Source organism: Python bivittatus, unplaced genomic scaffold (genome assembly GCF_059951505.1).
Source record: "Python bivittatus isolate LINGU-HERP-01145 unplaced genomic scaffold, Pbiv_v1 ctg000350_np1212, whole genome shotgun sequence".
Classification (NCBI taxonomy): domain Eukaryota; kingdom Metazoa; phylum Chordata; class Lepidosauria; order Squamata; family Pythonidae; genus Python; species Python bivittatus.
The window spans coordinates 34,007,367-34,035,112 of NW_028277074.1; the positions used below are offsets into that span (position 1 = coordinate 34,007,367).

Genomic DNA, 27,746 nt, shown 5'->3' on the forward strand with positions numbered 1-27,746 from the left:
CCCTCGACAGGATAGACTCTGTTCGGAGGAACGAATGAAGTTCGACGGTTAGAATTGGGCTGTATCCCTCCCTCGCGCCTTCTCTTTCGGCCCCGCCTCTCGGGCTCCGTGCTGCGAGCAGCCCCTCTTCTCCGCCCAGTGGTTCGGGTGGGAGGTTGCTGGCTGGGTCTGCTCGAGCGAGCCCCGAGGGGATTCCTTCCTTTTTCCTCAGCCGTGCGCGCGCCTCCCAACGCTTCTGGGATAACGGTAAGCGGTGGGGCAAGTTGAGCGGGGAGCGCGGCGTTTCGAGGCACATCCGAACTCGTGTGGCGGCGGAGGTAGAAGAAAGCGGTCTAGGCTGGGATGGGTCACCGGGAGACCTCCTGCGCGGCTGGGCTCTGTCTCTCCGCGTCCCTTGTGCGGATCCGTGCGTGTTTGCGCGTGAATGCTCGCAGATACGCACCGTACAATTGGGTGTGTGATTCGAGGAGTGATTGTGCCGAACTCTGCGCGTGTGTGCAAAAGCCGGCTCCAGCCTTGGGGGATTGGGCCCCGTTCCAGTGACCTCTCGTGCTGTTGCGGAAGGAGGAGTGACACTGCCGCCCTGGCCCCTCTCATGGCACCCGGTGCGCTTTTTGGGGCAGTCAAGCGGAAAGACAGTCTCCCCCTGCCTTGTCTCTCTCTCGAAATCCCGACGACCCACCTGGCTGTTCTTTTTTAGCTGAAGTATTTGAGAGTGGGCTCTGCTTTCCCCTCTTTAAGCTGGATCTGGCTGCTGCTGAACTTACGTGTGTCTTTCTGAGTGGCTATATGAACAGGGCAGTTAGTTCTTTAAGGCATCCTTTACCTAATCTGGCTCAAAATAAACAATGACAGGTGCCGTGAGCAGCACTATTTTTTGTTCCCTCCATCTTTCGAGCACAGCTTCAGTGTGAAACAGAAGTGCTAATGAGGGTGTTTCCCAAAGCACAGTTCTGGTATTACACATCATAAAGTCATTATACAGCTGTTTTGTCTTTTGCTCAACAGTTTTCCCCCCGGAAGAAGGAGGCAATATAAACATGGTAGAAAAATAGAAGGTTTATCTGGCCCTTCCTGTTGTGAGCTCTTGTTCCTTTTTTTTTTTTTTTTTGGCCATTTTGCGAAAGAGGCAAGTCAGTTGAGGATAAAATTCTTCTGTGGAACTGCCCAGAATATAAAAGAGTAACGGTGATTCTGAACATAAAGTTATATGAAATTATCTTGCATAAGCTAGAGACAGCATTTAGAGAACATTAGCTTCAGTGCTCCAGTTTTCTAAAACTACGGGAGTAGGAGTGATGCTGTTCAAAAGGAATGAATAGTCTTTAAACTTCTCCCTAATAATAAAAGCTGGCAAGGTGATTTTAAGGCCAACCTGGACAAAAATGAGAGCAAGTAAATCTTTGGAGCTTGGATGCTTATTACTTGGATGCTTATTTCCCAGTTTCCTTTCAGCCCAAAGACCTTATGAAGGGAGAAAAAATTAAAATGTTTGTGTCCTAGGGTGTTTGTCTTGATGTATGTTGGTTGAAATCAGAACAATGTATGAAACAATTTCGAAGATATTAATATTGCATTTTCTGACCAATAAACATAATAATTCTGATAGTTGGTTTTTTTCTTTTAATTAAGAATCTATTGAGAACAATTTTTTGTGTAATTTTGTCTGGGGCCAACACTTTGTACTATAAGGAGAGTAAATATGAAAAATACATTATTAATAACATTTTGTTTTATTTTCCTACATTCTACACAGTCTGTTAATATCTGTTGGCTGTTATGGACATTCTACTGATTGATTAGGTTCCACCTAACATTCTTGAAATCGTGAAATTAAAGTGAGAGCTTATCCTGAATTAGTGTTCTGCTCAAATGTATTTATATTCTCACTTCTCTCTCTATCTGTAGCAAATACTGAGTATCAGTTCAGTATTTTTAACTTCAGAAATGTATGGTTTATAAATTATGAAGTTATCTGACTCTAGTCTAAATATTGATATGTTAATTGTATCTGAAATGTTTATCTACAGGATGAGGTGCATTGTAATTAACTCTTGAAATTGTGATTCAAGACTTCCTTGTAATGAAGAGGTTATGGGATATTTTAACACTGAAGATAAAAGTATGATATAGAAAAAGTTCTTCATCCAAAATAGTTGTATTATAATTAATCATGTCCATGTAGCCTGTTTTTGTGAGGCCTAGTTATGGCCATTCAGTGTTGTCTTCCTTAGTTACTCTGCAAATCATGTCTTTAATCAAAAAGTTCATTAGCTTGTTCCTCAAGTGCTCATTGTAATCTTAATAATAGTGGCTTAATGTGCCTGAGCAGGATATACAGTGCCTCCTCGCCTTCTAATTCAATTTCTATATCAATATATTTGGGTCATCTTTTATAGAAAAATAATTGCTGCCTTGAAATAGATATTTTATATTAGGCTATTGACATTGGTGGCAAAAAATAAAATCATTCCTGTTAGGGTAGCCCAAGGAAAAAAAAAACTTTTCCCTCATATTGTTTTATTGAACAATAGCTGCTGTTTAAAAAAAAATCAAGCACTGACTATGTCATAATTGTGCTACAATATGCTGGCCTCAAAATAAACAATAACAGATAATTTTCTATTGAAATTAAGACTCACTTTCAAATACTAATAGCAAAATGTGACTCTATATTTTTAACCATATATACCCATTTCCTTCTTTTTCTGAGTTGACTAGTTAAAAGGGAAGGGAATATTACTTGGCAATATAGATTGCACTTTATATTGGGCTCAGGCTGAGATGCTGATCCTGCCTGACATTTTTCTTCTGTGCAGTTTTGAAATATGTAAGAGGAATACTAGCATAAATTCTTTAAGGCGCTTTGATGTACAGTTCTTTATATAGACTGTCTTTCAATAGTTTGTGCACCTGCAACTGCATAATCTCCAGATAGTATAGACCTTAATATTAGAAATACTTAAAATGAAATTATAGATTTTTCGAGTAGAAAACATTTCTAACATTAAACAATAAATTCCAGGAATATAAATAGCACTGGCAAAGATGAAAAAGGATAATCATGAGTAACTTATAGTGGCATGCTGCCTTTAATTTTTAGTGGGAATATACCAGTATAAGCTCAGAGTATTGTGTCCAACAGCTAAGAATACATTTAAATTTTGGATTTAAAGTTCCTTTGGCACTACAAAACTATCTAGTTGATTATTCTGGAATATTTGTTAACTATGATATTCATTATATATACTTGGTTTTAAAATACAGAGGCATAACCTGTAGTTTTAAACTTCTTGTGGTACAATGTGCTGCTGTTGATTTGGGTTTGTGAGAATTGTGGCCCTCCCACCTCCCATTAGAGTGGAGAAGACAGTATTATAGTAAGTACTACAGAATAACAGAAATGATTTGTGTACTATTTTAAAGTTTAATTGAAAAAAAATGTTGGTGCAAGAAAGCTGGCTCAGACATAAAGCACAATCACACAATGTGGCTGAAGGGCTGACATCAAATATGATTTCATTTAATTCAACAGATGCAGTTTATGTTGCTTTTTAGTCGCCAGGGAAAACTCAGACTTCAGAAGTGGTATGTCCCATTATCTGACAAAGAAAAGAAGAAAATCACAAGAGAACTTGTTCAAACGGTCTTAGCCCGTAAACCGAAAATGTGCAGCTTTTTGGAATGGAGAGATCTGAAGATTGTCTACAAAAGGTTGTATTGCCTCATAATCATATAATTACCTCTACATTTGAGAACAGCCATATAAGATAATAAAAACTGTTTTATTTCCTTATTGTAGAAAAATGTGTTTCCTTTTATGTAATTCATGCCTAAAATGCTAGTTACACATTTTAAAATGTACCAAAAAAATTATTTTGTTGTTAAATATATATCCCACCTTGCCTCCAAAAGCTCAACATAGTACGTATTGCACTCTTCTATTTTTTTCCCCTAACTAGCAATAACCTTATGTTGTGCAGTAACCTGAGAGAGTAGTTGGCCCAAAGACAGTTTCATAGCTGAAGGTGGATCTGAACAGGATCTTAACCACTACATCACGCTGGTACACTGCACTATATACAATAGTTCTGTATTCAGGTACTAGTAGGTGAAGCATACAGGTTTCAAGAGAGTGCTTATTCACTGTGGATTAACTAAAATTTTACTTCATCTCATTAAATATGGAAATATTGTAAGAGTATGCTACTTCATTCTTTTGACGGAGGAGAAATCTAGATCAATTGAATACTGACTATTTAAATGCAGTACAAACAATTTTGCTCATGTTCAAGTAAAGTTAGTTCATCCTTTTTTCAGTGTGTTACAAGTAATAATTACACAAATCATAAATCTGTTTAGGTTGAAAATGTTATGCTGTACAAATATAAAATATTTACCCCAAAGGAAGCCATGTCTGTTGAGGCTTTTACATTTCAGATTTATGAAGATTAATTGACATGTATATTTGACTAACTAATTGACAGTTAACATCCCCACTCTCAAAATTTTTCCCCACCCTCAAAATTAAAATATTGATTTATGTATTTTTTTTCTGTAGTATGTTGGTGCTGTAGAATAAAAAACTAATTTGATATATTTTTATTCATTTGTTGCACACTGCTGTTTCCAAAACTGTCTGTTAACATACTAACATCCTTTAGAGAGAGACAGTAAACATATAGAGAGATGTTTATATGAAATCTTGTTCCTCAGCAAAATGGTTTATTAATATCATATAAAATGGGTCTAAGTGTATGCCTAAAATCTAGAAAGAGAAGGCTTATAAGACAGTCTACCAAAAATTGAGGAAATGATCCCTTCGCACATCAAATATCAATGAGGACCACAGTGTGAATGATGAAAGAAAGGTTTCTGGTTTTTTAAATTTAAATTCAGTTTGGGGCCTATAAATGGAAATAAAATTCAGTTTGAGTTATATACATTTCGTGATATGAATCCTACTGAGCCATCTCCTTTCCCTATCACACAGTAACTGCACAAGAACAGTTAGCATGTATCAGGAGCACTGGCTTTGAAGAAAGTGCTTTTTCTGATTTAAATTTTCTATACTTGACATACATTTTTCACAGATTGCCATTTGAAATGTTATATCCTTCAGTGAGGATTTGTCTGACAAACTCTGTGCATAATTTGAATTCTGAAACTGATCCCAAATCTTAGTATCCTCACATCATTTCTTGTAACAAGTTTTGTTCAGGTTAATATATTAAGACTGTATTCAATATAAGGATAAACTTCTAATGAAGTGTCCTATTCATTATCTTAGTTTTAATGAGCATTAAAATTAATGGTGCTTTAAGAGTTACATGGGAGATTGGATCCTGATATGTGTGCTACTTACATTTAAATTGAGATTGCTAAACAGACCACCTGGGGTGATGTAGACAGGAAAGAGGGAATCTCTAACCAAGATCTTTTTGAGATGATTTCCACAAAGAATTCAAGCATAATATTTAAGAATTTTTATTTACTAAAATTATAAATACTTTATTTCCCTGCTCAGTCAAAGGATGGGTGTCTTTTAAAAACAGAATGTCAATGTTTTTCTATTTATTGCCATGCAGCAACCATATATTTTCATATGAAATAAATAAGTGATTGAAACTCAATGATTTATGTTTTTTCAGTGATGCTCAAAGTGTTTCATGGACCAAAAAACAGTGTAATAATTAAATAGTCAGTGGAACATAACAGTGTGAGAATAAATTATGTAAAATACCAGCTGACTATATCCTTAAGGGCTGTTTTAATAAGGCTGCAGTATTATATGCACATCATCAATTAATGAAAAAAGGATTTGCATCCATATAGATATATGGACTCTCCCCAAATATGTAACATTCTATTTTAGAGAGACTTATGTAACTCAGTGTTTACATGCCATATACTTTTTGGTCTATGTTTAAGGCAAATTTTTATGCACTTTAAAATTTTAGAAACTTTAGAAATGGCTTATATGCCTTAAGTTGAATTTATAGAAGTCAGTTCTAAGAAACTGGTGGAAGATTGTTTCTAAGATTGCACCATTAAAGGATTTCACAGCCCTTGTATAGTAATCATGCAACAAACTTCTACCAGGATTTAAAAAATCATGTTTAACTTTCATCTTGTTCGTGGAGGTAAAGCTGTCTTTGCCTGTTTGGATGTTTGTATTCCAAAACTCTCTGTTAACATGCTTGTTCTCAAATTAAAGTCAAACTGAAAGAGCAGATACAGGAAGAATGAAATTGGGTGTTCCTGAAAACGTCAGAGGGAATACTTCATAATATTTTCAAAAATTTGCAGCCTTGAAACTGCCAGAGATACCCTAGAAAGAGCCAGCAGCATCTGTAGGATCTTGGTGCTTTCATTATTCTGAAAAAAAGGATTGTAGTGCAACTCTGCTTCTTTTGGCCTGTGGGCACTATTGTGGAACATACAGAAAAGTAGTGGGGCTTGTGCTGCTGCTTCTGTCAGTCTGAGCCCCTTTGTCCTCCCCAGTGGGTTAAGCAGTAATGAAAGATGTTATAAAAGCATGAGTGACACTTTTGAAAACTCTTGCAATTATACAGCTTTTTAATGCTTCACTTTTGTGCCTGCTTTTCTTAGTGCCATAACTATCTTTCCTTTTGTTCCTTTGTTTCTTCTAGTTTTGACTGTTTGAACCTGCTTTTTTTGTAGTTTGGGTTACAACAATCAGAAACAGAAAATTGTAACTGATTAATGTGCTTTTCTGTCTTTTGTTGTTTAATTTGGTCATCAGTTTTGAGCATAGTAGAATACCTTATTTAAGACAGTTTAAATTATAATGAGAATAAAAACTCACCTCTCTAGAAGAGATAAGCAACTTTTATTGTTCAACAAACTCTGTCTTCTTCTTAACAACCATTCTTCATAACCAATATTTAGAGAAAGTGAAGAAAAGGGATTTTCAAAGCAATTTTTACTATGTGCTTCTGAGTTTCTTTGCTCAAAGTTACCTCAGGTTTACTTTTAAGTCTAATGTTTTATTGTCAAATTCTGCAAAATATGTCAATTTGTTTAATTTTATTTTTAAAATTAGACATTTTTGTTAAAGTGTTACTCAACATAGGCAAGACTACAAAAGTCTGTTATTGCTGCTAAATTAAATATGTGTGTTACAGATATGCAAGCCTCTATTTCTGCTGTGCCATTGAAGATCAGGATAATGAATTAATAACCTTGGAAATAATTCATCGTTATGTAGAATTACTTGATAAATATTTTGGAAGTGTAAGTTATTCCCTGTATTTTTTTTCTAGCTTTACAAAATCTCAGAAGTAATTTCATTGGTGCTCAGTGAACAAGAAAGGAAGTGGCGCAGAAAAATTTCTGTCTCTGACCCCTGAAAAAAGCCCATCAAAATCAGGACTTTCCTGAAACAGCATAGAAAGTGGTGGTTACCTAGAGGGAGAGGAAGAAACCAGAGAAGTTACTATCTTAAATTCTTCTTCAGGGAAATCTGTTGTAGGGATGAGATGTCTTTCTAGGTCCATGGCAGAAAGTTGGAATTTTAGAATCTGAAAATTTGAAAATATTTAGTGGGTACATTTAAAAAATAGCCTGTTTGCAAAATGTCATAATAATGAGCATGACCAGTTACATAACACCAATTTACCATAAATGGAACTAGCTCCCCCAAATCTCCAATGCTTTACCCATTAGGGTACTTTGTGCATCTAAAGAGATAACTGCAAAAAGAGGCTGGTGCTTTGCTTTGCAACTTCCTATTTAATATTTTAATTAAAAATATTTTTAAAAAGTTGGGTGGGGCAGGAAGCCCTCGAGCATAGTAATAACCCCATGAATTCATTTCATTGTGTCTTGTGGCTATAGAAGGTTGTCAGGGTTTACAGAACAATTAATAAGGGACATTTTTGCAAAGAGGACTAGTTCATAGCTAATCTTCATGTTGTTTTTAAAATGCTAGTTTAGTCACACATTCATAATTTTCTCGCTTTGCTCTGTTCCAATAATTGATCATATGAACATTTATTTATGTAACACTATTGATAGGCTCCCCCAGACTTTGCAGATGCTGATCAGGTAAACAGTCAAGTTAAAAATGCAATATTACTATTAATAGCATCAGTAAATAACAGATGTAATCAATAAGCAAACAAATTAATAATGGGCAAAATTACTTTGGCTCCTTTGCAAAATGCCAACACGGTTGGGGTCATTCTTACTGCTGGAAGGAAGCATTCCTTAGATTGTTGCAGAGAAGTCCTGTTTTGGCATTGCATCTCTCTTTTCTTTAATGTTTTCTAGGTCTGTGAACTTGATATCATCTTTAATTTTGAGAAGGCTTATTTTATTTTGGATGAATTCCTCTTGGGAGGGGAAGTTCAAGAGACCTCAAAGAAAAATGTTCTTAAAGCCATTGAACAGGCAGATCTATTACAAGAGGTATACAATTTTTGTTTCTTCACTAAAGTGCACCAGCATGCTGGGCTGTTACACATGATTTTGTTCTATTTCTTCCAAGTTGCAAAAAAGCTTTTCACTACTTCTAGCAAATAATTTATAGTTAATATCTCCTTCCATGTGGTATTGCTTTGCCTTTGTCTTCTATTTAGACTTCACTCCATTCAGTATATATCTTGAACAAAATGAAAACATTCTTTTTAAATGCTTTTACTTTTTTCACATTTTATGTTGCTACACAATTGTATTCATATGGATCCAGCCACTTGTCTGTTCAGCTTACATTCTGCCTTTTTAATTAATTGAATGATTGAATAATTTTGTTATACTTGATGCATGTATGCCTCTTTACTTTTTCATTGCTGAAATCCAGAAACTAGATTTGCCTTTTTAAAACACTTGCAGGTATTGTTATCATTAAGTGTTTTAAAAATAAATCATATTGCCATAGCTAATATAATTTGATGAGTAGTAAGTGTTTATAAAATCATTTTAATACTAGTATTAGAACTAGATTAAGGGTTGAACCTATATCTGAACTGCTAACTAATCCATTACTACTACTTCTTTTTCTGGCCTTTAGGCATCCAAAACACCTTGCCCTGAAGTGATTTAAAATTTGAACTTGGATTAATGGAGTAGCTGAAATATATTTCTTTATTTCTTATTTAATTAGGAAATGTATTTCCTGTTTACCCGAGTGTGGTCACAGAGCAGTAAATGATGCCTTTCTCATCATTCTTTCATAATTATAATCTTTAAACTATAATATAGTTGTGGTATGTTTTGAGTGTAGTTCTATCATGTTAGCAACAAGAGTCAGTTTCTATATGTGGTTTTAGGAAAACTGAGTTAAGGCTGTGTGCTTGGCTTGCTATGTAAATAGAAACTATTCAATTTTTTTTTCAAACATTACATGGGATATATTCATAGATGTATATATATATAAATAACATTTGTCACTGCCCATCTCATTAAAAAAAACGACTCTGGGTGGTTTACAAAGAAGTTAAAACCAATTAAAAATACAATATAAAATGGTCTTGAATAAATAGAAAATAAATATCATCCAAGAATAGACGTTACATTGGCAGGTAGCTCGGGGAGTGTCATCAAAGCGCCAGCCAACCCCAGGATTGGGTGAAATTCTTATTGCCCCACGCAAGATGGCAGAGCCAGGTCTTTAATCCTTTCTGGAAAGCCGGGAGCGTAGGGACATGCCACATTTCTGGGGAGAATATTCCAAAGGGCAGGGGCAATCTGTTCCCTTATGCATATTTTGTCCCTGTATTTATCAGTTGAAATGTTTAATATAGCTATTTAAGAGAAATACAATTCATTTGGTTATTTGCCATTCTAGAAGGAACTGATTATTTGAAAGCTTTCCTTATTTAAAATATTTAGATATTAATGAGAAGGCTAACAAGGTGGAAATTTTCCATGTGGAAGTTCTTAATGTGTTGTAGTGTCTTATCACAGTTACTGGCAGGAAAAAAGATAGGAAATTTGCTTGTTTGACCACTTCAGGTAAGATGCTCAAGGTATGTTGAAGAAGCTAAGAAAATTTCCCAGTAGTTTGTCCTGAAGAATGTTGTTGCCCTGGGGATAATCACGGAAAGGACAGGAGGTCAGGAATTGTTACAAAATTCCCAAGGAATCCCTACTTCTATAGCTCAATAGTTAGGAAAGAAGTTGATCATGCAGTATGCTAGCTATGATAGAGAAAAAGAAATTTGGTAAAGTAAACTAAATAACCATGCTATATATTATACCCTTTTCTAAAGTCTTTGTAGAAGAAAAAATATCCAAAATGTTTAATATGTAAAACCCATGACAAATCTGTAGCTTCTGTTCCGATATTAATCTCACAGAAATTAATTGTACGTGCATCTGTTCAAGATGTTTTCAGAGTGAGAAAATTTGTCTCTGAGTTCACTGAATTCTCTATAATATGTATTCTTTCTTTTCCACTGGTGCATATTTGGAATTAAATACTTTCCTTGTAGAGTCTTGAAATGTAATATCTGTATTAGATATCTAATATATTAATGAGGGACTCTAATAGATGAATAGAAATAAAAGTTTAAAATTATGGTTGGTTATTTTATTTTTTATAAGTGTGCATCTTAATCTCAACATATGTGTTTTTATTCCTTTGCTTATGCAAGGAATTTTTGCTTTATATTCAATGACCTATTCAGTAAAGTAAAAGAGCCCTTATGCAAAATTAGGCAAAGAAAGATTTGCTTGTCTCACATTTTTCATTAGTACTATACAATCTTCCTTCTTAAGATCTTAAGAGAGATTATTTGTTTTTTGGTACAATTTGATAGGCTTCAGTGCTCATCACTTAAGTACAAGGATGAAACTTAAGTGCTCATCAATAAAGGACAAGCATAAAATAAGGGCAAAAATTTTCTCAAAGGGTCTTATTTGGGCATTATTATTATCATTATTATCAATAATATAATGAAATTAATCTAACAAAAAAGTTATTATTCCTAATAAGAACTTGTTTAATTATGATATGCCCATTAGTTTTTGAAATTAAGGACTTTTTTCACTGTAACTTTGTTTTGTTAAATTGGTATATCATTGCTTACACATTTTTTTGCCAGCTCTGCAAGTAGACAGTTACCTACTTGCAGAAGCAGGAATTAGTTTTGTAATGCCACACTTACCCACAAGCTAAAATTCTGCTGAAAAGTAGGAATGATTTATGGATCCTTATTATAGCTGGCTCTGTTTTAAACAGTAATTGATTTTTTGTGAGAAAAGCTGAACTGGAGTCATAATAAAGAGCTGAAAATATATGAGGAAAGTTATAATGGAGGAAACAACAGCTTAGGAAAGTAACTCTTAACTTGCTGGTTATCCCTACCAGACTGATACCCTGATGTAGCTGAGGGCAGAAGTGCAAGGAATAAACATGGGTATTGTAAGGGTTAAACATTTTGTTTACACATTTTAGACTTACTACTCTTCAGGTAATTAACGATATAGGTCTCCAGACCCGAATCGGATAAAATATATATTTGATTCAGCAAAAATCCTATTTTATTAATGACCACTTTTGTTCAAAGTCCTTCTATATAATTAGGTTCCTAAAGAAATGACTCAGTACTATGCTATATTATTATAATGTAATAATATTATATCCAATATTACTAAATTGGTCCATATAAAAATGTGACATTATGACTCTCCCATACTAGTTATTCTTGTTACAGAAAACTAAAAACAATGTGTAAAAGCTAGGTAACTGAGAAGAGATATCTATGTTACCGATGGAGTAACCAATGGATGCTGTCATAGTTTTTCTCATTCATCTTGTTGCTATCTCTGTGATATCTTCATTCTATTGATATTGTAGTGACATGAGATCTACCTTTGGGGATATAAACATGTTGCTTCTTTAATGTATATGCTGGGTGTCTGTTTAAAATAAACTGGGCACTCTGATAATCAGTACCTGATCTTTCTTTTGAGGAGATGTATATCTCTGAACCTCATGCATAATTCAGGAAACAAGCACTTCTTTGTGTAGAAAAACTATATAATCACCATTACAAGCCTTGGTTTTAAATTAGAGAATTTTCACCACCCTGCTTAAATGTTTGATATTTCAACCTGCAGTCACAGAATTAATCTTTAAAGCATGCTAAGGAGATTGCACTAGAGCTATGTTTCCTGCTTCAGTATTTCTCATGTCTTACATTGTAGTTTCTTAAAGTAGATTTAAATACAGTGCTTATAAATATTGATACAATAGTTGATAAATAATATGAGCAGAATCTGCGTGTGAGTACAGAAACAGTTTGAAGAGGTTCTTAAGCTTGTGGAAGAAAGATGCTGAGCTTTTTATTCTCTTGCAACTTACTTCCTTGCTTTTTTTTTTTTTCGCAATTGTAATTGCACTTTCTATGTTTCTGGGTCCAGTATTAGGACTGACTGAAAGGGAATAGGAAGATTCAATTTTCCCTTTTACTGTTAAAAAAATCCTCTTACCCATCCCCTCTTTATATATGAATGGGGAAGACAAGTAAAAAGAAGGATGTCCCTGCTACTGCTGCATCTCCTATGGCTTTTATAAGCAATCCTCTTACTGTGTTGAAAATAAGTACCCTAATTATGAGCTTGGCAACCTTCTGAAAAAGAAGAATCTTGCTACGTTGATTTATCATATGGTAAGGGTGAGGTGTGTCTGTGTAATTCATTCATTTTTTTTCTTCATTACATTTTCACTAGCTTTATTCTTTATAATACTTTAACTCATGCAGAGAAGCCTTAAGTGTACTTATATCCACAAACCTATGTGAAGTTGATTATCTTTACACAAACATGCAAAAATACACTATAAAATTTTCAATTGTGCTTAATTTTGTTTGTAGAGCCAGAATGAAGACTGGGGAGGTTTGTCTGAGGATATCTTATGATTAAGAACAATCTAAAGCCTTAGCGCTTTGGCCCCTACCTGTACAATTGGTAACTACCAAATTTACCTTTTGGTGGCATGGATTACATGAGTGCTTTGCAGAGGTTTGCACGTGTAACAGAACCCTTGCCTGTTAAGCAAGAAGAGGAACAGAAAGTGGGCTTAATCTTTTGCCATATTTGCTTGACAGAATGGACGTTTGCTTTGGGTGCTCTGTCTTAACTTTATTTTTCATACTAACAGCATCAATTTTGAAGTGTGTGGTGCATGGTTTTGTTCTAGTGATGTTAATGATTTTTGTATGCTGAAAGGGCTTAAAAGATCCCCACTTTAATCAATAAACAGATCGCTGGTCTTATAAAGCAGTTTAAACTATTTTCTGGAATACAGTGTTTACCATGAAATGAACAGAGACTTGCAGCAGAAAAAAGATAAGTTGTTAAATTTAGTGGAGTGTGTAAATGAGAAAAGCTGCAATATCTTACAGTTTACATTAGTGAATTGCTGATATAAATATAGATATAGCCTAAAAACCTGTCTTAAGGAAAAATATACCATATTTTTCCGACTATAAGACGATACTTTTTTCTAAAATCCTTACTCTAAAAACTGAAGGGCGTCTTATTCAAGGAAGTCAGCCGAGAATCGCACGGTTGCAAAACTGCCCATACTTTGTTTCTGCAGAGAGGCTTCCTCCTATTGCTAGCCTCCAATCACGAGTGAATTAGCTTGTCTCCCAAACAGACTTCCTCCAATCACGAGCCTGATGTAACTGGCGTCAGCTGATGCTGAACAAACCAATTAGAGGAAGGCTGTTTGCAGAGACAAGCTATCTGCAGTTTCACTCATGCTTGAATGTAATCAGTTATGCAAAAGAGCCTGGAAATAGAGCTGCAGAGAGACGGTTTGGACCTCCTCCCACTGAGTGTATCAGGTAAATGTTAACTAATTACTAAATAAAAATGTGTTCTGCACTATCTTTAAAATATTGATTTTTTAATTTTGGGTTGGAAAAGGGGTCGTCTTGTACATGGCGGCGTCTTATTGTCGGAAAAATACGGTACTTGTCCTGATTTATTTCAACATCTGGATTTCTTAAAATGTAATTGTGTATTACCACTTTTAAATCCCGTTATTCCACAAAGAAGGGTGCACAAGGGCAAATAACCATCTAAAAAGGGTTTTAATGTATTTTATTTATTTTAATGAATTTCTGTTTCTCTTAAGCAATGTGGCTTAAATGCATTAATTCAAACTAACTATATTCATGCCTGGATTTAAAATGTTGATAAAGCAGAAATTATAACCATCTAATCAGCATGTTTACCATTAGGCTTTAAATTAAATAAAGAACTTTAAAGAAAATGCTCTTTAATCAAGCATAATGTTTTGGATACAGGATTGCATGATTAGACTAGAATGAGTAGCATCTTCCATGTACAATTCTTTAGCTTCTGGAATAGCTTTTCAGAAGTTGAAATTAGGACAAAAGATTAAAAATGTTGATAACAAATGCTCTATGTGACTCTATCCAAACCAATAAATAAACATAACAGGTTGTTTACTGATATGTACAATTAAGAGTTATTGTGACTGTCCAGTAAACAGCATGCGTCCTTTAAATACACAATCCAGCTGAACCAAAGTAATTATAATTCTATAACTATAATTTTAATTGATTTAATAAAAAGCATTCCATGCTTCATAGCATTCAGTGTCATTTAAACATATTAATATTGGTTCAGTTGTGGGCTGATTGCGTAGTATTTACTAAAGAGAGGCTTAAATGTAATTGGCATGTTGTATCATCACGTTTGCCTCAATTCTATCATTAGTGTTGGTCTAATAGTAATTCAATATTTCATCAAGATTCTGAGGTGGATTATGTTTTAAAGTTATTATCCTACCAGAAAGGATAAGGACAAAACTGTCAATTAATTTTGTTAAAATGGGAATAAACTATTTACCTTATACATTTGTAAAATGGAAAAACTTCTCAACTGTGGAAGTTACCATTAGATCATCACTTCTCCAGTCAGTTGGAATAGGCTCTGTTCAGATCAGGTGGAATCCTTGTAAAATTTCTGCATCCAAGAATATTTTGCTGCTTTCTAATCTCCCATAGGTAAATTTCCAAGACAACAAGCATTAAAGAATTAAATAAATAAAATTGAAACAAACAGGACATGAGCGATATAAGCAAGATGTCCCACTGTTGATGCAACAAAGAATTTGAAGTAGGCATTGTGACCTGTAAATACATTGATTATTCTGTTTTATTTTTCCCACATTTTTCCAAGTGTCGCCAAGACATATTTGTCAGGAACGGGTGGAAGTATTCCAATTTCTAGTGGGATAAATGCCTGCATTTAAAATGTTGCAAAAGCATAGCTTCCATTTGAGCTCAGAATACTTCTAGTAAGGTCAGGACAGCATTGGAAGTCTTCTGGTGAAATTAAAATCCTGTTTTGAATCAATGTTTGCACACCCCTAATAATAAATTACTTACATTTTTCCTAGTGAATAGAAATATTTATAATTAGTAATTTAACTTCTGTCCATGATTGCTGAGCTGAATATGCAGATTAGTTTACTTCATAAGAAGGTTATTATTAATACCAGAACTACAAACAATAATCTGAACTGGTATGAAATGTAGTAGCTAAAATTTATTACAGTGATGGATCAGCATCAAGGTATGAAATTATTTGCTTGGTAACTACAACTTCTTCACAGCTATTTTATGCTTTCTCCATATTTGGGTTTTATTGTAAATATAATTAAGTAGACTTTTTTTAGCTTCCTTTTTTCTCAACATAGATATAAAAGTAACTACAATTATTCTAGATCAACATGCTTGATAAGGATAAGAATGCAAAACTCAATTCATGCTATTGCAAATTAAATATAAAACAAAAATGTAGACAGTTGTATAAGCAGGCCTTACATACATTCACATCTCCTTGATGTCCATAGAAGGTAGTCACTAATTGCCCATGGAAATTATGTCAGTGTGAAATAAACAGAATCTACCAGTATTTTTAGTTATTTCTGATACAGAATTCATTCCCAACATCTTGAGGATTATGAAAACCATACCTTTTCTCTTGGTGTTTCTAGATTGCTCCAAACAGATTAATATTCCAGAGCATGACCTGTAGAATTCAACTGTCTCTGAAAGTGTATTATTTATCCCACACTTCAACATGGGCCCCTGAACAATACTTATTTAGGTGCTTGATAGGTTCTTCACCTCTTACTCTACACTTGCAATGAAGGAGAGGTTGTGAAATTAGTTTCTCCAGGTTTAAACTGTAAGAACCTTTAAGTAGAATATTTGTAAGTTTGGTGTATTTGTAGCTATTTTTATTTATTATATATAGTACTTAGAAACTTGGGGTATTTTGTTAAGAATAAAACTGCATACTTTTACTGCCCAAGTGTAAGGCTTTGCATTTTTCTGTTTGAATGTATTTTGCTGGTTTCCACTCATTGTTTCTGCTTTTCAATATATTTTTGAATCTTTATATTGTCATCTATGTTTGCTATGTCTCATATCTTTGTGTCATCCATACATGTGATAATTATCAAGCTCTTTTAAATATGTTGAACAGCCCAGGGGATAGAATGGAGCTTTGCAATAGGCCACTTGATAGTTGTTTCCATCTTAATGTGCAGCTACTAATATGATTGTTCAACTAGTTCTCTCTATATATATAATTGTAGCATGTCCTGCCCAAATTTTGTCATCTTCTCATCATTCTCTACTACAATCTCATGGAAAACCTTGTTGAATGCTTTGCTGAAGGCAAGGTATGATGTGTCCACTATATTTCTGCTCAATTAAATTGCTCACTCTTACCAAAAAATGACAAGACATACATCAGGATGGTGTAGCATGATTTATTCTTGTTAAACCTTTATGGCTCCTGCTCATAAGCCAACTGCTTAATAATCTGTTCCACAGTTTTGCTGTGGAACCCTAACCCACTTTTTTCCTCCTTTTTGAATATATTTAATCCTTTCCAATCCTCTGGCATTATGTCCATTCTCCATGCTTTCTTAAAAATCATAGGTACTCCAAGATGATATCCACAAGCTCTTTCAAGACACTCAGATTTAGTAAGTCTGGTCCTGAAGATATAATTTGATCATGGTACCAATCTCTTTGGTTGCCACTCCTTTCTTTTGTCTTTTGAACCGAAGCAAAATAGGAATAGAGGGGCTCCGCCCTTGTCTTAAAATAATTGGAATGGTGTTGCAAGTTGTAGCTGTCCTACAGATTCTTTGGCCTGGTGATTTCTGACCATGAGATGGTCCCTAATACTACTTTAAGCTTGTTGAAATTGGCTGTCCTCAAATCTAGTATTATTATGGTCCAGTTTCTCTTTCTGCAATATATTGAACCTCCAGGACAATGTGGTCACTTCCTCCCATAATTCTTACTGTTTTTATCTCTTCAACTAATTCTTCTCTGTTGGTTTGAAACAGATATGGAAGAGCAAAACAGAGATCACTGAGGAATTTTTGACACCTGTAGTCTCATCCTGAAAGTTCTGGGAAAATAATAATAATAATAATAATAATAATAATAATTATCATCATCATCATCATCATCTTGTATGCTGCCCAACTCTCAATACTCGGTGGCTCACAACAATAAAATTACAAAGAAATTACAATAAAATCAATAAAACATAAAAAATAAACGATAATGTTTATTGTTTTCCATTAGTTGTATTATTACTGAATGCTCTTCATTGGACTCTTGTGCTGAAATTTCTGGATCTTAATACATCTGTGCAGTTCCTTCACATATAATGCCATTTTTCCTCTCCTTTTGTCTAGCCTCTTCCTTTTGAATGACATACCATTCAATCCCTCATCCCACTCATGAGTTTTGTCCCACTAGTTGTCAGTAATGTGTGCTAAGTCATATTTGCCTTCCCGCATTACAACTTCCTGTGCTTTTTCCTCATACTTTCTAGATTTGTATAAAAATACGGGAATCCTTGAGTTGCATAGCTTGTCTATTGTTTCATGTATTCACATGCTCACTTATTGGGTGCTTCCACATCCTACATATTCTCCTAGTCCCAATACTTGGTATTATATTATTTTCTGGGCTTTTTCATTCCCTTGGAGAGTCAGTTTAAAGCCCGCTGCATCAGGTTTGCAAGATACCTTCCAAACATGTTCTTTCTTGTTTTAATGAAGTACAGCCCATCTCTTTCTATTTTGGAAATGCATTATATTATGAAAGAATCCAAACTGCGCTCACTGGCACCATCAGAATAGACAGAGAGAGTCTCTGATCACCACCACCTATAATTTCCTCTTTTTCAGGGCAGAGACAGGAATTAGTTCTTGCCCTCTTTTATGAGGGAATTTTAGATCGATAGATTATATATCTATATTTATATCTATCTGTTTAATATAATTTTTGATTGATTATATGCTCATTTTCAACTCTTAGTGACCACATAGATAGATTTTCTCCATGACAATTTGTCCATAATCTGATCTTTCAGGTCTTCCAATGATGGATTATATTATATTTATACTATACTATACTATACTATACTATACTATACTATACTATACTATACTATACTATACTATACTATACTATACTATACTATACTATACTATACTATACTATACTATACTATACTATACATAGATGAGGTCAAAACATCTAAGATCCTTAAGGAATTTGGAACCAGGTGTGCATCTTACATCTTCCTGCCCCAACACAGTATCAGCAGACTAAGTTACTGCTTTTAGTTCTTATCTATTGTGAAACTTCATCCAATAACCATGGTGATACATATTGCAAAGAAATACAGTTTATGCCCCCAAATTGCAGATTATTAAGTGTCCATCGCTTGAAGCTAGTAAAACTCTGGCTCTGATTGTTTTACAACAAGCCTACAAAGTTATCCCTAGTTATTAGGCTTCTTTTATGGGTTGGGAATTAAGCTGTAACTGTGAATAGCAAGAAAGGGGAAAAAAATAATCCTCAAAGTAAATAAACAGTTGTGGCAATGAATAGGCCATTTCATGGCTGACTGGGATGAGAGTTACTTGTTCTTTAGCCTGCCTGACAATAGAACAGGACCACAAAGGAGATTTTCAGAAACAATCCCAGAATAGATATGTACCTGTGATGCTTGTGTGCATTTAGTTGACAAAAACATGCACAATAAATCAATAGAGGTGAATATGTGTAGCTCAGGGTTCAACTGTGGAGTCCTTGGGGTTCTCTGAGCTTGGTTCTTTGCTTGCAAACATTTCATTACCCGGCTAGGTAACATCTTCAGTGCTAAAATGGGATGGGGTTTGCTCTCTGTTTATGTGCTGTGGCCTGCCTTGCCAGTGCTGGTAGGGGTGGGGGTTTTGTTTTGCTCCTCTGGTAGTTCTTTGATTGGCATGTGTTTGCTGCTTGATTGTGTGCCTGGTGGTAACCTTTGCTTATCTGGGTGATGATTGCTGGCGATGATTGCTGGTGATTGATTGCTGGTGAGGCGATCTTCTGGTCTTTTGTCTCTTTTGAATAGTATGTAGATGCTGTTAATCTCTATGTGTCTGTTAATTGCTGCCTTGTCTGAATACCAGGCTTCCAAGAATTCTCTTGCATATTTGGATTTAGCTTGGTCTAAAATGCTGACAGTTTCCAAGTTAAAACTATGGTTGAGTCTGTCCCTGTATTGTGAGAATACGGAATTTTCATCATGTCTATTCAAAAGGGACAAAAGACCAGAAGATCACCTCACCAGCAAGCAATCACCAGCAATCATCACCAGCAATCATCGCCCAAATAAGCAAAGGTTACCACCAGGCACACAATCAAGCAGCAAACACATGCCAATCAAAGAACCACCAGAGGAGCAAAACAAAACCCCCAGCCCCACCAGCACTGGTAAGGCAGGCAACAGCACATAAATAGAGAGCAAACCCCATCCCATTTTAGCACTGAAGATGTTACCTAGCCGGGTAATGAAATGTTTGCAGGAAAAGAACCAAGCTCAGAGAACCCCAAGGACTCCACAGCACAAGAAATCACCAGATAGTTGTAGATGTCATACTCCCTTTTCATAAATTTCTTCTAGCTTTAGGATATAATTTATAAGGGTGTGGGTTTGTTTTTTGTTTTTGTTTTTTGTTTTGCCTTTGAGTCAGTCACGTCCCTGCAGTTTTCTTGGCAAGATTTCAGAAATGGCTTGCCATTCCCTTCTTCCTAGGGCTGAGAGAGAATGACTGGCCCAAAGTCACCCAGCTGGCTTTGTGCTCAGGGTCTCCTGGTTTCTAGCCTGGTGCCTTAACCACTGCACTAAACTGGCCCTCAGGTGTACAAAAAGGAAAATTGAGTTCAGAGACCACATCCCACTCGCTTTTTTTTTAAATTGAATTGATAATGTTATGATGGAGTAAAAGAATAATTGAAGAATTCTATCAGAGTAAAACTCAAACTCTTTTGAGTATTCTCATCATAGGAAGCAATGGGAACTCAAGACAAGTCCTTTGTTCTTTTGCTTTGATTCCAGCACTAGAGGAGGAAGCTGTTCATTCTGTTCATTTTGCAAAATAGTTGGTCAGTAGAGTAACTCTTAATTTTAATACATTTTAAAACCTCATATTCTCTATGTAAAGTAGCTCAGTTATGGAAAAAAACCCTTAGCAGTGAGTTGTCAATAAGAAGCTTTCAGTTGGTTTAAACAACTTCTTCGGGTAATCAGCATAGGACTGAAAGAACAGAGCAGTCTCAAAACAAAATAGAATTTCAATCTTAGCATTGTGTAGTGCAGACTGGAAGGCACAAGAGCTTGCACAGAGTGCCCACATACCAAACCACCCCAAACCAATATAAAGGGTTTGAATGTTTAAAAGTAATCTGAAATTCAACATGAAATGTTACCCAGAATATTCAACCTATTCCAAAAGGATTACATATCACCAGGAGTTCTACAGAGAGAAAGTCTTATATATCTCCCCCTTTTTGTTTAATGTTGTATGAAAGTTGAGGGGTATGTTGAATATTAATTGATTATTGATCATTTGTAACTAACGTTATCTTTTTGAATAGAAATTTAAAAACTTAGATACCATTTTAATATATAAGTATTTCTCTGGAATATCAGACTTTCAGGTTTATAGTCGGGTTGAATACTCTTTGAAAAAAGTTTGGAAGAAATGTTTTGAAATTCATGCAAGCATGAAACATATCATTTAATCATTGCCATCTTTGCTCAACCCTGAAAAATATGCAACTGCATTAAGAGTCGCAGCAAGTAGTTACAGCTTTTTTCAGGCATTTTTGCCTGTGTAAGAAAGAATGTGGTTGCTATAACAAGTAGTGGAGAGGTGCTGCATTTACACAAATTCCAAAATGTTTGTAAATTATTTTGAAGCTTGCAGCGGCTTTGGTTGTAGTATTGAAAAAGTGAAGCAGATAATTATAAATAATTATGGTGTAGAATATTTAAGTCTTAAATAAGCAAATAAGCATTCAGAGACCTAGGAATGTTGGAGCCATTGTTCATGGTTCTATAGTTAAGAAAGAGCAGTGAAAAGTAGTGGGATAGAAATTTAGAAATGGATGATAGCAGTGGTAGAACTATTTTTTTTTATTCTTGATGATTTTGAGACATGTAGGTGATTCTTGTCCATTGCAATGCCCATAGAAGTAGAAACTATTATGAACTAATCTAGCATATAGTGAATATTTTCCAAATGGCAGCACTTTGTTTTAACTGCAGATTCAAACGGAAACTTTAGTTCTGAGATTCATCCATGGGAGTTGGTGATTCAGACAGCAGAAATAAGATATCTGGAAGAAAGAATTTTATATTCTGTGTAAGCCAAAGGACCATTACTGGACCTGTTTACAACCAATCTTATTTCTGCTTCCCTCTCTCTGATTATTGTCTGTTGGTAATGTGAATCAGTAGAAAGATGCTAAAAGTTGGATGTGAGTTTGATCTTTTTGGCAGATAAAACTGAGAATTGTTCAAGTTTAATTTGACTATGCATGTTGCAGATCATTTAGTTTCACTTCTGAACCTTCTGTAGAAAGGGTTCAACTATAACTTATAATAGTTTCATAAAACAAATTAATAATGTGAATGAATACATTGATCAAATAGGGTGATTTATCCACTTTTAGTTAAAAACCTAAGCAGCCATGAATTGAAAATCCATATTAAGGCGATGCAGTTATTAGGCCAGCTAAAGTTTAGAAAATACGTAAACTGGAAGAAAAAAAGAGAAATATACACCTGCTGTTTAAGCCATGGCTAACCCAGTTTGTAAGAACTGATAGAATGTGGAGAAGACTGTACCTGTGCAAATTAGGCAGGTGGAGAATAGTTAACTAATTTTATGATGAGTTTGGATATATTATTAAATCACATTAAATGTGTTTGGGGGACAAAGATAATTGAATATTTCATTTCATACAATGACAGGAAAAATGTACTTTTACAATTTGTAAAGTTAATGTAGTAATTTTATAGTATTTTCTCAAAAATGCTCCATTGAATAAACTAGTTTTAGGGTATCTGTTTTCCAATTCATTATTTTCAGGGAAACCTGTATTTCTGAGATAGACTTTTATAGAAATATCCATAGTTATCATTATGTATTGATTATTGTGTTTGAAAGCCTGCACATTCTTATATATAGAAATATATACATATAGCTTCTATAGTTGTTTCTAGAATTAGCTTTATGAATGGTGTGACTATTTTGCTCTTAGGATAAGTATGAAAAAATGTAGGAATTTAATGAAGCCTGTTCTCCATCCCTGTGTAGTTGGATTAACAGTTAGCTGGCTTGGAATGTTAATACGGTAGTTTTAAAACAGATTAAAAAGAATGAGTTTATTGTGTGATTGCAGCCTTAAAGACAATTTATAATTGCACCATTGAAGAAAAGTAAAATTTGGAAGTAAATTAATTGTAGTTTACACAGATTGCCATAAAACTCAGTAATTATACAACTGGATATTATTTTGATACAATATCAGAAACATCCTTCACAAAGCTTGTTTAACATGCAAATTGCATATGCATTTATTGCTGATTTCTCGAGTTAAACATAGAGCTGTACAAACAAATGATGGATGCCTGGCAGTAACAATATACACATCAATAATTACAAACCTAGCTTAAAGCAAGCCACCAAGGAAATTGCATATAGTTCATTAAACTACCTACTACAATAAAATTGTCTTTTCTTAAACCATTATTATTATTATTATTATTATTATTATTATTATTAATTCAAAAGATCAAAATAGAGAAGAAGAATGGAAGTAATATAAAGCCATTTGTTTTATTATATGCATGCCAATCTCTGTACTGTTTATAAAAAAATATGCATTTCTTTTATAGCCACGTCATGAATACTTTAATGTCCCAGTATACTAAATGACTTCATTCATCATGCACACAGAGAGGCGCTAGAACTGACTTTCTCATGGCAGAACGCTTTTCCTCAGCTTGGTGAATCCAATCATCTCGAACAAACTAGTGTATATCACAGTTGTGTTTTTTGTTTTTGTTGTTTGTATTTTTCCTTGTCCTTCCATTTGCAGTGTTTGTTTTTCTTCATATGTTTTGTCAGCATGCTGTAATTTCCATGTTAAAATATTTAAATTAACTCATTAGCACTTGACATAGCATGTAAAACTCCAGCTTGAAATACTTTGCTTAGCCTTGCTTTATCAGTTAAACATTCAACCCCATGGTACAGTATTCTATCAAAATGTAAACAAATATAATTTATATAGCTATCACATAGATCTCCACTGAAATCTATACATTTATCCCACTAAAAATATTTTCTAAATAGTGCCTTCTTACCATGAAAAACAACCCTGAAGGCCACAAATTGTGATACATACATATTAAACAGATTTGCTTCACCTCTAAATAAGTTTAAAAAATAAGTACATCAATCTTGCATTCTCTAGAGTGCATGTACATAAGGTGTTCCTTCTGCATGCAGTCCTTTTCATTAATTTCAATAATTAGAGTTGATTTATATGGATATTTTCAATGCATGTATGGAGCTCATCCAAATGTTACAATATCAAGAAAAATGACTGTTCATAAATGTACAGAAGCAACTACCAAAATATATGACTAAAAAAATCTGGTTTCATTCTAAAACAGAAATAGTCATAATACAAATAGAGAAGTGACTGCTGTTAACAAAGTTAGACTTTCAAAATGGTAGTTAAAAAACCTGGAAAATGGTTTCTGCCATATGATTAAATATAGACATAGTGTATGTTTCAAACACAGGGGGTTTAACGTTACTTCCTGTTATGTCTGAGAAGCACACAAAAAGCATTTGTATTGCAGACCTTTTCCCTGGTATTGCCTCTGTGAATGTATATGGTAAATGTTGCTTTGCATTCTTTTAATGTCTGGCTTTTCAAACTGCTGCGAATGGAGTGCTGATGATGGTGCAGTATTGTTGCACCTTTATATAGCTGCATGCCTGTAAATTACTGTGAAGTTTTTTGAGCATGTCTGTAATAAACTATTGCATGCACTTCTCATGTGACTGGCTTTTTTTCCCTCCATTTCTTCTGCTGTGATATAATTCATATTTGTGGAATTCACCTTAATTCTGATTTGCAGACATAACATATGAAGCTCTTTTGATAAAAGATTAAATTTGGCTATTAATGTGATTTTTAAGAAGTTTGCACATTCTCAAAGAGCTGTTAACATTTATTCCCTTGAGTGGTACAGCTACTTTCCCCAGATAGCATTTGGGATTCAGACTTGTTGAGGGTGTGCTGTATCATTGCACATAGTACATTGTTAAAAGTATAAAACACCATTTTTAAAAACGTTCCTGCAATATGAAAATACATACAGTAATAGTAGTATGTAGGTTATTACAGAAATATAGTGCATCTACATTACATTATGCTGGTCTATGACTGTAATAAAGATTTGATTTGAATTGATTTGAATTGAATTGATTTGATTTAGTGCATCTACATTAACATTAGAACATTAACCTTCATATAAATAGATCCACTGGTGCAGATGAAATCCAGTATATTTCATTTACTGGATTACAGCTCTAACTTGCATTAGAAATCACCAGAAGCAAGTGTCTGTCTTCTTGAAATAGAACCATTTTGGGAATCTACCCTTCTTTAAGTCAAATCTGTTTTTGGAAGGAGTTGTAGCTTTGCATAATGAATGAGGGTGCATTTCCCTGCTAGTAAATCTGCTGAATGATGAATCTTCAGAATGATGAATCTAATAAAAACTTATTTTGCACAGCAAAATTAGTCGAGTTTTCTATATCAAGTTTAAATCTTTATGTCAGCACTGAACAATAAATAGAGCGCTTGCTGCTAATGACTAATATGATTCAGAGGTGTTACAAATAGTTCCTTCCTTGGGAATTCAGAATTTTAAATGTATGTCCTTGCACACTTGTATATTCTTGTTGTATTTTCTGTGGAAATATTGCTAAATTCTGATTTTCTTTCTTTTTGGCTAAACCTTGTTTAGGATGCTAAAGTAAGTGTTTATACAAAAATTACTGGTGGTGCTTTGAGTAGAAAAACACTGACGTAGCATTATAAGGAAAATATAACTTTCTTTAACATTTTAATTGAAATTGAACATTTCAAACATTACAGTCCTTATTAACTTCACTAATAAAGTATAGAAATTATAACATTATTTTAACCAACTTTTTCCAAGTTATTCTCTATAAAGCTTTTATCATATTTGTTAAGTATCTAGAATTAGTTTTATCTAAAATTCAGTTACTACTTCTTTGGCTGAATCCCTTAATCAGGTCAGACATTTTGATACCTGAGTTACACCTATCAAAGTAGCTAGTGCCTATGGGAGTTGTTCAACGTACGTAGGTTAACTTCTGCTTTTTTTAATGCTTGACCAAAGCATTTCACATAATAGAAATTGTTTCCAGTCTACTCAGTTGAATAAAGAAAGGAGGGAAGTATTGCAGGAATTGGGGAGTTATCAAATAGAGTTATTAAAAAAAGGTGAGATGTAACTTTCTGAAATTCAGTTACTTCTTAGTATGAATCATTTAGCTTGACAGGAACAAAAAGTCTGTTAATTCTCTAATCTTTCCTCCACAGGAAGCAGAGACCCCTCGTAGTGTTCTTGAAGAGATTGGACTGACATAAATCTTCTTTCTGATGTCTTAATGGTGTCCCATATAACTGTAAATGTTCACTGCCTCCATTCAATGTAACATTTAATGTTAGCTAATGGTGTTATGATGCTATTTGTCAGTATTACTGTTCTGCTAAGCTACTTATATTCAGGTCTACGAGAAAAAAAATCTATTTATTATAAAGTTTAAAAAGGGATAAAAGTTTTTAAACCTTTTAAAATTGGGGGAGGGGATTTTACAGTAATTTAAGCCACATTAGTTTTAAAACATTGAGTCATAGATGACAATTTCAGTAATTATATTTTGTGAATTACTTTGCCAACACATAATGTATCCAATACTGTAGTTTGTGTTATATGCTGAAAACAATTACATGTGATAATGTGAAATGAGTTAACAAAGGAACTTGGCTTTATATAGCCAAAGACTTTTATTATGAAGTCAGTATTTCTTAAAAGTCAGTTTAGGTTGTCACAGAAGATTAAACAAGTATTTACAGCTGTTTTATTTATACCAAAGAATCACATCAAGATCTCCAAGTCAAACTGTTGCAAGCTGTCATGGCAGATTCATTTCTAACAATTCAGTTATAAACATTACAAACATTCCTTGTAATGAAATTCTAAATTCAGGTATCCAATTGAGTTAATATATTGCAAAGGGAATGTAAATTGAAGTTATATAGAGTATGTTACTTTTTATAAGCATAAATACTGAAATAGTCTTTTCAAAAGGATCAAATAAAATTCAGACATCATTGAAATACGACAAAAAGGGACTGTTGGAAAACATCGACTTGTTACCAGTATTATCTGCTGTATGTTTGAAATCATAATCTGAACAGCTGTATTAATAACTGTAGCTGCCCATTAATATTATTCCATCTAGATTTAATCATAGTGCATTGTGAGCACAGCAGAGAAACAAACCTTACCCCATGCCTTTGCTCAGCTTGTTCAGTCTTGGCTGTCGCGGTATGTGTATGCACATTTTTACAGTGGTGTATGTCTGAAACAAAATAGGACTTCTAAATATGCATATGGTCAGACTGCATGGATATTACAAAGCCATATTTTGTTTACCCTCATGTACATTTTGCTGGATATCTTGTAATAAGTTTGAAGCAAACTTCGTTCAGAGCATTTATTTCTGGAAGTAATGTTGCTTTACATATAAATGTGTGTGTGTGTATTTTCTCATACGTAGGCCTCTTCAATAATGTAACTACTAAATTCCCTTCTGGTGGATCAATTTGCTATGATTAATGTTTCCAAACCTGTAATGCATTGGTATAAATAATGCCACATCAGAAAGATTATTATATCATGTTATATCATACTGAGTCCAATAGAAGTATTATGGAATTAATAATGATTACATAAAGTACATACACTGGAATCCTGTTCTATGTTTAACTTAATGGAAACTGGAAGAATAAAGTTCGAGTGGCATTAGAATGGTCCATTGCTATGTGTGAAGTTGAAATAGGGTGGAATTACTTGACATTTTAAAATGTCAAAAGCATTTTTGTGCATACAAACCATGTTTTAAGGTCTGCACTGTTGCCTTGTATGTGTTCGTTTAAAAAAGCATTGTGATGTGAGATCAGCTGTGTAGTATCACACCAGTTTAGTTGTAATAAATGTCCATTTTTACTCCATTACTGTGCCTGACT

At 34.2% G+C, this 27,746-nt stretch overlaps 1 protein-coding gene across 4 annotated transcripts; it reads left to right on the top strand.

Moving 5' to 3' along the window:
• On the top strand, positions 1-27,724 carry AP1S2 (adaptor related protein complex 1 subunit sigma 2). Of its 4 annotated transcripts, none has more exons than XM_025168978.2 (6): positions 3-246; positions 3,536-3,714; positions 7,149-7,257; positions 8,296-8,433; positions 12,843-12,936; positions 23,281-26,027. In XM_025168978.2, exons 2-5 carry the CDS (start codon positions 3,536-3,538, stop codon positions 12,885-12,887), a joined length of 471 nt encoding a protein of 156 aa, XP_025024746.1. In that variant the 5' UTR covers positions 3-246; the 3' UTR covers positions 12,888-12,936; positions 23,281-26,027. The 4 variants fall into 4 exon arrangements, with proteins under 4 accessions (XP_007431940.1, XP_025024746.1, XP_007431939.1 ...); XM_007431877.3 differs by lacking the exon at positions 23,281-26,027 and adding an exon at positions 26,034-27,724 and having other exon boundaries at positions 4-246; XM_007431878.3 differs by lacking the exon at positions 12,843-12,936 and having other exon boundaries at positions 1-246.
• Positions 27,725-27,746: the final 22 nt, after the last annotated feature.